The sequence below is a fragment of the Taudactylus pleione genome, unplaced genomic scaffold, assembly GCF_031769625.1.
Source record: "Taudactylus pleione unplaced genomic scaffold, aTauple2 ptg000106l, whole genome shotgun sequence".
In the NCBI taxonomy this organism is placed as follows: domain Eukaryota; kingdom Metazoa; phylum Chordata; class Amphibia; order Anura; family Myobatrachidae; genus Taudactylus; species Taudactylus pleione.
In genome coordinates, this window is record NW_028284508.1 from 1,004,789 (window position 1) to 1,020,399 (window position 15,611).

General features: G+C 40.4%; 1 protein-coding gene across 6 annotated transcripts in view; it reads left to right on the plus strand.

Moving 5' to 3' along the window:
* The window catches only part of LOC148525498 (dipeptidase 2-like), a 243,976-nt gene that overhangs the window by 174,546 nt on the left and 53,819 nt on the right, over positions 1-15,611 (plus strand). For 5 of the 6 annotated variants that reach the window (XM_088470911.1, XM_088470909.1, XM_088470913.1 and 2 more), the window contains one exon: positions 10,564-10,740. The exons of the other annotated variant lie outside the window; for it this stretch is intronic. In XM_088470911.1, coding sequence (XP_088327037.1) covers positions 10,564-10,740 — 177 coding nt within the window. The remainder of the gene's footprint in view (positions 1-10,563; positions 10,741-15,611) is intronic. 6 annotated transcript variants of the gene reach the window in all.

Genomic DNA, 15,611 nt, shown 5'->3' on the forward strand with positions numbered 1-15,611 from the left:
CACACCCACACTTATATAGGAACATACTGTACATACACACCCACACTTACATAGGAACATACATACACACCCACACTTACATAGGAACATACATACACACACACTTATGTAGGAACAAACATACACACCCACACTTACATAGGAACATACATACACACTCACACTTACATAGGACCAAACATACACACCCACACTTACATAGGAACATACTGTACATATACACCCACACTTACATAGGAATAAACAAACATATATATATTTATATTACATAGGACAAATGCACATAAACACACACACATATATATATATATATATATATATAGTATAGTATAGCACACGCATATATTACATAGGAACATACATACACACCCACACTTACATAGGAACATACTGTACATACACACCCACACTTACATAGGAACATACATACACACCCACACTTACATAGGAACATACATACACACACACTTATGTAGGAACAAACATACACACCCACACTTATATAGGAACATACATACACACACACCCACACTTCCAAAGGGACATACATACACACCCACGCTTACATAGGAACAGACATACACACCCACACTTACATAGGGACATACATACACACCCACACTTATATAGGAACATACTGTACATACACCCCCACACTTACATAGGAACATACATAAACACCCACACTTATATAGGAACATACATACACACCCACACTTACATAGAAACAAACATACACACCCACACTTACATAGGAACATACACACCCACACTTGCATAGGAACAAACATACACACCCACACTTACATAGGAACATACATACACACACACTTACATAGGAACAAACATACACACCCACACTTACATAGGTCCAAACATACACACCCATACTTACATAGGAACATACATACGCGCCCACACTTACATAGGAACATACATACACATTCACACTTACATAGGTCCAAACATACACACCCACACTTACATAGGAACATACATACACACTCACACTTACATAGGAACAAACATACACACCCACACTTACATAGGAACATACACTTACATAGGAGCATACATACACACCCACACTTATGTAGGTCCAAACATACACACCCACACTAACATAGGAACATACATACACACTCACACTTACATAGGAACAAACATACACACCCACACTTACATAGGTCCAAACATACACACCCACACTTACATAGGAACATACATACGCGCCCACACTTACATAGGAACATACACTTACATAGGAGCATACATACACACCCACACTTATATAGGAACATACATACACACCCACACTTACATAGAAACAAACATACACACCCACACTTACATAGGAACATACTGTACATACACACCCACACTTACATAGGATCAAACAAACATTTATATTACATAGGACAAATGCACATAAACACACACACACACATATATATATATATATATATATATATATATATATATAGTATAGCACACGCATATATATTACATAGGAACATACATACACACCCACACTTACATAGGAACAAACATACACACCCACACTTACATAGGAACAAACATACACACCCACACTTACATAGAAACAAACATACACACCCACACTTACATAGGAACATACTGTACATACACTCCCACACTTACATAGGAACAAACATATACACCCACACTTACATAGGAACATACACACACACCCACACTTACATAGGGACATACATACACACCCACACTTACATAGGAACATACATACACACCCACATTTACATAGGAACAAACATACACACCCACACTTACATAGGAACATACTGTACATACACACCCACACTTACATAGGAACAAACATACACACCCACACTTATATAGGAACATACACACACACCCACACTTACATAGGAACAAACGTACACACCCACACTTACATAGGAACATACTGTACATACACACCCACACTTACATAGGAACAAACATACACACCCACCAACACTTATATAGGAACATACATACACACCGATACTTACATAGAAACAAACATACACACCCACACTTACATAGGAACATACACACCCACACTTACATAGGAACATACTGTACATACACACCCACACTTACATAGGAACATACATACACACCCACACTTACATAGGAACATACATACACACACACTTATGTAGGAACAAACATACACACCCACACTTACATAGGAACATACATACACACTCACACTTACATAGGAACAAACATACACACCCACACTTACATAGGAACATACATACGCACCCACACTTACATAGGAACATACACTTACATAGGTCCAAACATACACACCCACACTTACATAGGAACATACATACGCGCCCACACTTACACAGGAACATACACTTACATAGGAGCATACATACACACCCACACTTATATAGGAACATACATACACACCCACACTTATATAGGAACATACTGTACATACACACCCACACTTACATAGGAACATACATACACACTCACACTTACATAGGACCAAACATACACACCCACACTTACATAGGAACATACATACGCACCCACACTTACATAGGACATACTGTACATATACACCCACACTTACATAGGAATAAACAAACATATATATATTTATATTACATAGGACAAATGCACATAAACACACACACACATATATATATTTATATATAGTATAGCACACGCATATATTACATAGGAACATACATACACACCCACACTTACATAGGAACATACTGTACATACACACCCACACTTACATAGGAACATACATACACACCCACACTTACATAGGAACATACATACACACACACTTATGTAGGAACAAACATACACACCCACACTTATATAGGAACATACATACACACACACCCACACTTCCAAAGGGACATACATACACACCCACGCTTACATAGGAACAGACATACACACCCACACTTACATAGGGACATACATACACACCCACACTTATATAGGAACATACTGTACATACACCCCCACACTTACATAGGAACATACATAAACACCCACACTTATATAGGAACATACATACACACCCACACTTACATAGAAACAAACATACACACCCACACTTACATAGGAACATACACACCCACACTTGCATAGGAACAAACATACACACCCACACTTACATAGGAACATACATACACACACACTTACATAGGAACAAACATACACACCCACACTTACATAGGTCCAAACATACACACCCATACTTACATAGGAACATACATACGCGCCCACACTTACATAGGAACATACATACACACTCACACTTACATAGGAACAAACATACACACCCACACTTATGTAGGTCCAAACATACACACCCACACTTACATAGGAACATACATACACACTCACACTTACATAGGAACAAACATACACACCCACACTTACATAGGAACATACACTTACATAGGAGCATACATACACACCCACACTTATGTAGGTCCAAACATACACACCCACACTAACATAGGAACATACATACACACTCACACTTACATAGGAACAAACATACACACCCACACTTACATAGGTCCAAACATACACACCCACACTTACATAGGAACATACATACGCGCCCACACTTACATAGGAACATACACTTACATAGGAGCATACATACACACCCACACTTATATAGGAACATACATACACACCCACACTTACATAGAAACAAACATACACACCCACACTTACATAGGAACATACTGTACATACACACCCACACTTACATAGGATCAAACAAACATTTATATTACATAGGACAAATGCACATAAACACACACACACACACATATATATATATATATATATATATATATATATATTATAGCACACGCATATATATTACATAGGAACATACATACACACCCACACTTACATAGGAACAAACATGCACACCCACACTTACATAGGAACAAACATACACACCCACACTTACATAGAAACAAACATACACACCCACACTTACATAGGAACATACTGTACATACACTCCCACACTTACATAGGAACAAACATATACACCCACACTTACATAGGAACATACACACACACCCACACTTACATAGGGACATACATACACACCCACACTTACATAGGAACATACATACACACCCACATTTACATAGGAACAAACATACACACCCACACTTACATAGGAACATACTGTACATACACACCCACACTTACATAGGAACAAACATACACACCCACACTTATATAGGAACATACACACACACCCACACTTACATAGGAACAAACGTACACACCCACACTTACATAGGAACATACTGTACATACACACCCACACTTACATAGGAACAAACATACACACCCACCAACACTTATATAGGAACATACATACACACCGATACTTACATAGAAACAAACATACACACCCACACTTACATAGGAACATACACACCCACACTTACATAGGAACATACTGTACATACACACCCACACTTACATAGGAACATACATACACACCCACACTTACATAGGAACATACATACACACACACTTATGTAGGAACAAACATACACACCCACACTTACATAGGAACATACATACACACTCACACTTACATAGGAACATACTGTACATACACACCCACACTTACATAGGAACATACATACACACCCACACTTACATAGGAACATACATACACACCCACACTTACATAGGAACATACATACACACACACTTATGTAGGAACAAACATACACACCCACACTTACATAGGAACATACATACACACTCACACTTACATAGGAACAAACATACACACCCACACTTACATAGGTCCAAACATACACACCCACACTTACATAGGAACATACATACGCGCCCACACTTACATAGGAACATACACTTACATAGGAGCATACATACACACCCACACTTATATAGGAACATACTGTACATATACACTCACACTTACATAGGATCAAACAAACATTTATATTACATAGGACAAATGCACATAAACACACACACATATATATAATATATATATATATATATATATATATATAGTATAGCACATGCATATATATTACATAGGAACATACATACACACCCACGCTTACATATGAACATACATACACACCCACACTTACATAGGAACAAATATACACTCCCACACTTACATAGGACATACTGTAATATACACCCACACTTACATAGTAACAAACAAACATATATATATATTTATATTACATAGGACAAATGCACATAAACACACACACACACACATATATATATATATATATATATATATATATATAGTATAGCACACGCATATATATTACATAGGAACATACATACACACCCACACTTACATAGGAACAAACATACACACCCACACTTACATAGGAACAAACATACACACCTACACTTACATAGAAACAAACATACACACCCACACTTACATAGGAACATACTGTACATACACTCCCACACTTACTTAGGAACAAACATATACACCCACACTTACATAGGAACATACACACACACCCACACTTACATAGGGACATACATACACACCCACACTTACATAGGAACATACATACACACCCACATTTACATAGGAACAAACATACACACCCACACTTACATAGGAACATACTGTACATACACACCCACACTTACATAGGAACAAACATACACACCCACACTTATATAGGAACATACACACACACCCACACTTACATAGGAACAAACGTACACACCCACACTTACATAGGAACATACTGTACATACACACTCACACTTACATAGGAACAAACATACACACCCACCAACACTTATATAGGAACAAACATACACACCCACACTTACATAGGAACATACACACCCACACTTACATAGGAACATACTGTACATACACACCCACACTTACATAGGAACATACATACACACCCACACTTACATAGGAACATACATACACACCCACACTTACATAGGAACAAACATACACACCTACACTTACATAGAAACAAACATACACACCCACACTTACATAGGAACATACTGTACATACACTCCCACACTTACTTAGGAACATACATACACACCCACACTTACATAGGAACATACATACACACTCACACTTACATAGGAACAAACATACACACCCACACTTACATAGGAACATACATACGCACCCACACTTACATAGGAACATACACTTACATAGGTCCAAACATACACACCCACACTTACATAGGAACATACATACGCGCCCACACTTTACACAGGAACATACACTTACATAGGAGCATACATACACACCCACACTTATATAGGAACATACATACACACCCACACTTCTATAGGAACATACTGTACATACACACCCACACTTACATAGGAACATACATACACACCCACACTTACATAGGAACATACATACACACACACTTATGTAGGAACAAACACACACCCACACTTACATAGGAACATACATACACACTCACACTTACATAGGACCAAACATACACACCCACACTTACATAGGAACATACATACGCACCCACACTTACATATAAACATACATACACACTTACATAGGAACAAATATACACACCCACACTTACATAGGACATACTGTACATATACACCCACACTTATATAGGAATAAACAAACATATATATATTTATATTACATAGGACAAATGCACTTAAACACACACATATATATATATATATATATATATATATATTTAGTATAGCACACGCATATATTACATAGGAACAAACATACACACCCACACTTACATGGGAACATACATACACACTCACACTTACATAGGAACAAACATACACACCCACACTTACATAGGACCAAACATACACACCCACACTTACATAGGAGCAAACATACACACCCACACTTACATAGGAACATACATACGCACCCACACTTCTATAGGAACATACTGTACATACACACCCACACTTACATAGGAACATACATACACACCCACACTTACATAGGAACATACATACACACACACTTATGTAGGAACAAACATACACACCCACACTTACATAGGAACATACATACACACTCACACTTACATAGGACCAAACATACACACCCACACTTACATAGGAACATACATACGCACCCACACTTACATAGGAACATACACTTACATAGGTCCAAACATACACACCCACACTTACATAGGAACATACATACGCGCCCACACTTACACAGGAACATACACTTACATAGGAGCATACATACACACCCACACTTATATAGGAACATACATACACACCCACATTTCTATAGGAACATACTGTACATACACACCCACACTTACATAGGAACATACATACACACCCACACTTACATAGGAACATACATACACACACACTTATGTAGGAACAAACATACACACCCACACTTACATAGGAACATACATACACACTCACACTTACATAGGACCAAACATACACACCCACACTTACATAGGAACATACATACGCACCCACACTTACATAGGAACATACACTTACATAGGTCCAAACATACACACCCACACTTACATAGGAACATACATACGCGCCCACACTTACACAGGAACATACACTTACATAGGAGCATACATACACACCCTTACTTATATAGGAACATACATACACACCCACACTTATATAGGAACATACTGTACATATACACTCACACTTACATAGGAACAAACAAACATATATATATTTATATTACATAGGACAAATGCACATTAACACACACACATATATATATATATATATATATATATATATATATATAGTATAGCACACGCATATATATTACATAGGAACATACATACACACTCACACTTAAATAGGAACAAACATACACACCCACACTTACATAGGAACATACATACGCACCCACACTTACATAGGAACATACACTTACATAGGTCCAAACATACACACCCACACTTACATAGGAACATACATATGCACCCACACTTACACAGGAACATACACTTACATAGGAGCATACATACACACCCACACTTATATAGGAACATACATACACACCCACACTTACATAGGAACAAACGTACACACCCACACTTACATAGGAACATACTGTACATACACACCCACACTTACATAGGAACATACATACACCGGGGTAATACTGATACACAGCGTAGGGCGGAGGGAGGAGGATGGAAGTCCCCTATTATCTGCTGTTATGCTGCTGCTCCTCTGACAGCATTAATCCCTGTGACGGTGACCTCGTCAGGCGTAGTGCATTGTCCCAGACACAGGAGCAGGAGGGGGAGGAGCGGGAGGCGGGCCCATCAGCCAGCAGAACTGCCACTGTTTGTTATCGCACCTGGATGAAGACACTGCACAGTGACTGGGGGAGCTTTTGGTGTTACTGACTCCCGAGTCCCAGAGTTAGAGCAGAGAGGCAAGGACGCTAGGGGGTTTGATCGCTTCAATCACCTCCACTGGATCCGCCACTGCTCCTGCTTCCCTGTTATTGTTGTGAAGCAGGAGGTGGCTAACATGATATGTACTAAAAATAACGTTAAGTAACCCCCTCAGCAGAGACGCATTGCACATCCTGACTACAATGTGGACTCTTAGCGATATATTTACTAAAGTGAGAGTTTTTAGAAGTGGATATGTTGTCAATAGCTACCAATCAGATTCTAGCTATTATCTTCTAGAAGGTGCTAGTTAAATGTTAAGTAGAATCTGATTGGTTGCCATGGGCAACATCTCCACTTCTAAAAACTCTCAACTTACTCTCAAGAAGCGATGTGTACAGGGATTTCTCTTCCTTTTTTTGTTTGGCCCCCTTATCTCCACTTGGTACATGGACTTGCATATTTATTTTATAAATGTATAACTGTAACCTGAATATGTTTTGGTAAACAGCTAAAATAACAAAAATTGTGTCAGTGACCAAATATACTGTGTGTGTATATATTATACCTAACTGTACTGTATGTATTGTATATATAACTGTATGTATATATTTAAATATATAACAATGTGTACAATGTTCACAACAATTATCAGCTCTTCCTGCAGGATCCTTGTGAGCACCGGATCTGAAATTCACAACAACAAAAGCCAGAGCAGGAAAGCGCTCGCAGTGTAGTAATTTTAGCAAACAATGAAATATTAATAGATTTCATATATTGTGCATACTTCGAACAAAATAATTGAGACTGGCTTATCTGATTACTGCACTCAGAATAGTGAGCTGTTCCAAATGGTGTAGCGCCTTTTTCATTCAAATGTGCATCTTACCCACAAAGTGATGCGACAAAACCGCACCACGAGACTGCACTGACTCATTTCATATGCAACACTGGTATATCTGTGTGCAACACAACTTGGCATGACAAAATGCAGCAACGGCTGCCTCGTAGCACTTCATATACAGATTCAGACTATTACAATGGGAGCCTACGTTCTAAATTAAATAAATAAATAAATAAAATGACAATTTCTGAGTGGTTTGGGGGGACAAACTAGCCAGTTAATTGGTTAAAAACTGTTGAAAATATGGATGTGCAATGCTAATGCTGTGCTGTGTTGTCATGTGCTCTTTTTGTTCTCATATTTACACGCAAGTGAATGTTAATGGGTCATGGTGGAGATGACTGCATAGATTGTACTCAGTTTGGTTGGGGCAAGGTGGGTTCAGAGCTGTCTCTTACAAATCTGGTGCCCCAGGCAAGATTTTAACTGGTGCCTCTTAAGTCAGTCCTGCTACCAGTCCCATTAGACCAGGGGTTCTCAAACTAGGTTCTCAGGACCCCACACAATTCACGTTTTCCAGGTCACCCAGCAGGTGCACAGGTGTATTCATCACTCACTGACATATTTTAAAGGATCCACAGGTGGAGCTAATTATGTCACTTGTGATTCTGTGAGGAGACCTACAAAATATGCACCGTTTGGGGTCCTGAGGACCGAGTTTGAGAACCTGTGCAGAAGAAAAAACACTGGCGATAGCACTGCTGTGAGAGATCATAGGGTGAGGTGTACTAAGCCTTAGAGAGAGATCAAATAGAGAGAAATTAAGTAACAACCAATAGGCTCCTGTCATGTTACAGGCTGTGTTTGAAAAATGACAGTTAGGAGCTGATTGGTTGTTACTGTATCTCTCTTTAAGTCTTAGTACATCTTCCCCTATGTCTGCTGAGTGACCTGGGAGTGGGCCCCAGTTCGTGATGGGTGCCCCTCTTGAGCAATGGCGTCCCATATGACCTATGCCTATATTCGGCTCTGGCTGGATCACATTGCTGAAAGAAGGCAGTAATGCACCTTGTATACCACTCACAAGCAAAATATATTTTAAGTAGATTTGAGGGGTGGATGTCCATCTCCCATAGATTACAGGTGACTCACTACTCTGTGCAAATGTAATCAGAGAATAAGCAAATATGGAACACATGGTAAATGGTAAAGACCCTTAGATTTTCTAAATGTTTTTATATTTTAGGAAGTGGTAAAGGAAATGAACAGGATAGGAATGATGATTGATCTCTCTCACACCTCCTTCAGCACGTGTCGAGAAGCCTTAGCAGTATCTAAAGCACCAGTGATATTTAGTCACTCAGCAGCCTTTGCTCTGTGTCCGATAAATCGTAATGTTCCAGATGACATTCTGAGAAATGTTGTAAGTATCATCGATCTTTTTCTTTTTATAAAGTGGCTTGTTCTGATCCTGTGACATTATCTGTTTCTGATTTGGCCACAGTCACCCAGAGAAGGCTCAGACTGAGGGGCCTATTCATCAACACTGAAATAACGTTTTTAAGGACATTTTCCTTAAATAACGTTATTTTGGTATTCATGAACACACTTAGCACAGGAGATATCACAGATATCTCCTTGCTAAGTTCCCCTGCGTTAATTTCCACACTCCCCATACATTAGTATGGGTATGTGGAAATTGTGGTATTCATCAAATTCCGAAAATTATGAATTTTCGGAATTTGATGCAGTTACTATTCGCCACTGTGAGGTGGCGAATAGCCGGTAACACTTACCTGTATCCGTGTGTGCAGGTCCCCCGACGAGTCCCTCGGGGGACCTGTTTTTTTTTTCTAATCTGTCATGTGGTCTGCTGGGAAACCACATGACAGACCAGCAGGACGGAGCCGGAGGCTGCTGCGCGGACAGGTAAGTCGGGGGGGGGAGGTGAGCGGAGGGGGTGGGTCGGGGGGATACACAAACTTAATGCATCTGTAGGCAGTGCTGCGCATGCGCTGGTTTTACAGATGTAACAGTGCATGCGCAGCACTGTTTCCAGATGCGATAAGGTAGTGTAGGCAGGGAAAAGTATCTATTTCCCGAAAAGCTGTCATCGCAAAAATGACAGCTTTTCGGAATAGATACTTATGGAGAGGTGGAATGATGAATTCCACCTATAATTAGGTAGAACTCCATGCGAGTTCTAAACCTAATTATCTCCATCGAATATTTAGGTTTAATGAATAGGCCCCTGAGAGAGACCATCTCAACTTGGCAGCCTATTATTGTTGGGGGCAGGTGACCACGCACACATAATTGATTGATTTTATGGGTCTGTGTACAGCAGTGAGGCATTGGCATCATACAGGCAACTCATTTATACCTGACAGACTAAAAATGGCGCTCAATTGTTGAACTACAAGTTCCAGAATGCCTAAATATTCAACAGCTAAAAAGCCATCAGCTGCCTACTGCAGATCTATATATTGTAACACTGAAATAATACGGTATATATGGTGTTTATAGTGAGTTTAATACCATTTATTAAATCAAAATGTTGAATACTGTGGGACTCCTAGGCAAATGTAGGCAGCCACACAACATACAGTATAAGTGACGGAATGGAGCGGCTGTGCGTAACCAATGGCAGCAGCTTTTCCTGCCAGGTCTGCTGTGTGTGACTCTGAGCATTCAATCAGCTCACTGAACCATAGAGCATGGGGAAAGTAGTCGAGACAGTTGTTTTAACATACGATTGGGTATGTGAGCTTAGAAAGCTCAGTTCAGTAGCCTGCTGGCTACTTTCTATTATGGATATATGTTTGTTATGGGATGTTTAACCATTTCCTTACCACTTATGTTATGTATTTGGATCAGGGGCGTATCTGTAATGGGTGCAGGGTGTGCGATGCACATGGGCCCCCGGTTCCAGGGGTGGCCCGCACCGCACACCCTGCACCCATATTATTTAAAACTTGCCTCTCCAAGGTCCCGCGTCAGGTCTCTTAGTGCTGCTCAAAAAAAGTTTTGGACATGCGCTGTGGGGAAATCGCTGGGAGAATGGCAGCCGTGCACACCCTGCACCCATTACTTACCTCTCCGGAGCCCCACGTCGGCGCGGGGGTCCGGCGCTGTAAAGACGACAGCTCAGTGTTCTGCCGGCTGCCAGACAGAGAGGAGTGGGCCCGTGTCAGAGACTGCACACAGGCCCCCTCCTCTCTAGAAACGCCCCTGGTCCTGAGCTAGTGCTAGGTTCTTCTGCCGCTCCCTAAGACTCCTGGACTTGCTCCAATGTTTCACAGATCAGGTTGTGGAATGGTGCCCACATCTGGGAAAAAAACACCTTTTAGCTCAGCCAAGCTAGCCCTATTGCTGCATCTAATGAATTGTGTACTGTATGTCTGAAGCGTATGCAATCAGTATGTCATCATTCATAATGGCAACATCAGAATGTCAACTGTTATGATGTCCATATGGTTGAAATGTCGACATCTGAAAAATTTCAACATATGACATGTCAACATTTTGAAAAGGTCTATATTAGCGTTATGTTTAAGGGTACCTAAAAAATGGCTTGTCAACATATCTTCAGTGTCAACATGCTGGATATGACGACATGTTGTATGTTGGCACTATTGCAACATTGTTAAGTTAAGTTTCATGAAAAAGTTGTCAGTAAATATGATGGTGGCACATCTATAAAAAGTATATAAATTGAAAAATATAAAAATACATTTTTCACTAAAATCTAAAAGCAGAGAAAATTTTTAAAACTGAGCAAATATATAAAACCGAGAGGACTTTATATCTTTAAAAACAGACCTACTGTATGTCAAAGTCCAAATTCAAACCATCAGGGTGCAGTGTCTTCAGCTTATATATGCGTTCAGTTTCTTTTCTATAGATTCTTTTTAAAAACATATGCCCCTCTCCAGTTTTGTCCTACTTGGTCAATTACCACAAAACCCTTGCAGTTTTTTCATGGTACTTCCGAAAATGGTCTAAGGCACTGTGGGCTATATTTGCTAAAGTGTGGGTTTTTAGAAGTGGAGATGTTGCTCATAGCAACCATCAGATTCTACTTAACATTTATCTAGCACCTTCTAGAACAGCATTTTTCAACCACTGTGCCGCAGTTGTTAAGTGTGCTGTGCTGTGTGGTCAGATCCGCTGGTCAGATCAGACGTACTGCAGACCGGGCAGCGCTGAGCTCTTCTGGGAGTCTCAGGCATGCCCGGGGCCATCACCTATGCAGACGCGGCAGCCTGACATCACAGGTCACGCATGCCACGTTTCCAGTCAGCCAGCCCGCCCGCCCGCAGCCCCTAGAAATGCCCTGCATGAAGGCCGCCAGCACCCCCAAGTCAGCCAGCCCCACGCCCACCAGCTGCATCAGAACTGCCAGCCAGCCAGCCCCTCGGACACCAGCTCTACCAACACCCCAATCCAGACAGCCCCGCGCCCACCAGCACCACCAGCCAGCCTGGACAGGTGGGGGCAGAAAAATGTCAATTTATATTTTATGTGGGAGCCACTGTACTTTATTTTTTTGGGGGAGCAATGTGGGGTTTTTTTCTTGAGGGGCCAGCAATGTCTTTTTTTTGTTTCTGTGGGGGCCAGCCAATATTTTTTGTATGTGCGTTTTATTTCTCTGGGGCCAATGTATGTGTGTTTTATTCCTGTGAGGGCCAATGTATGTGGGTTTTATTCCTCTGGGGGCCAATGTATATGTGTTTTATTTCTCTGGGGCCAATGTATGTATGTTTTATTCCTGTGGGGGCCAATGTATGTGTGTTTTATTTATCTGGGGCCAATGTATGTATGTTTTATTCCTGTGGGGGCCAATGTATGTGTGTTTTATTTCTCTGGGGCCAATGTATGTGCATTTTAATCCTGTGGAGGCCAATGTGTGTGTTTTTTTTTATGTTGGAGCCAATACTATATGTATGTTTTTTCATAGGTTGCGCACGCCGCATCGCCGGATGGTGTGCCTTGGCAATGTTAAGATCTTGCGTAGTGTGCCTCAGGTTAAAAAAGGTTGAAATTCACTGTTCTAGAAGATAATAGCTAGAATCTGATTGGCTGCTATGGGCAACATTTCTATTTTTAAAAACCTGTACTTTAGTAAATCATACCCCAGTGTGTTTTCAAGCCTTTTCTTATATTATAGATGTGTTCATTAATTCTCACTTTTCATTTTCTCTTAGTGTGGCCAACATATTGCAGGACGCTCGGCCACTCAAGGTGGTAAATTACCCCTCAGGGTTACAGTTCAGGTGTTTCTTAATTCTATATTCAAGGCCTTTCTTTTGTGATTAGAAACATTTTTTTGTTTGGTAGTACGTAGTTAGCACTTTTAAATTCTTGCATCCCATGCAGTTATTGCAAAAATAAAACAGTTTGTTGCATGTTTTTAAAGTTATATCTTCTTGTGGTATAAAGCTAGATGTTAAAAAGTTCTTCAGATTTGAGCTTTGTTGTACTGTATATGATTATAGGTCTTGCCGGTATGATGTATTTTAAGTCCTGATCTAGTTTTAATAAATACCATCGTTCTTTCACACTTGTCTCTAATCCCTTGGTAAAGCTGTTATATTTGGTGACGAAAGTCACCAGGCTCATTATATTTTATTAGATCTTCTCTTTTAATGTTCCTTACTTTGGGCCTGATTCAGCATCCCGATTATCAGATATCTGCGCGTGTGCAGGACTCGTTATGTGCAGAATGATCGCACGCAGACCCTTCTATACCTCTGCCTGATTGATAGAGGCATTTAAGGGGCGGTGTGGGGATTGCCTGCGTTTCTGGAAACGGGGCGTGTTGGTCCCATTTTCAGGGAGTGGCAAGGCCAGGAACTGCGTCTACGGCATACTTGCCTACTTTTGAAAAGTAGTATCAGGGAGAATGCAGGTGGTAGCAGAATGTGCCGCGCGAAGTGTGTCTAGCTCCACCTATGGACGTATCTATTGCCACTCAGGGGTGTGTCTTGCAGTGGCAGGTGAAAACTATAATACTAAGAGCAGCATACCGCCAGAGCAGGTTTGTGTATGGGTAGCTGAAATAAATATACTGCCCCCTGGAATAGATATACTGCTGCTGTACATATAATATTCTGCTTTTTATTGTTATGTTATTAATGAGGGATGCAAGACATTGTATAGGAAAAACAGCTAGTTCCTCAGTGAATAATGTTGCTAGCCTAAGTATTTACAGAAGATGACCAGCAGAGGTCCCAGTAATCATTCCATGAGCTGCTGGCTTCAGTATCTGTGTGGTTCCCAGTGCAGGAAGTA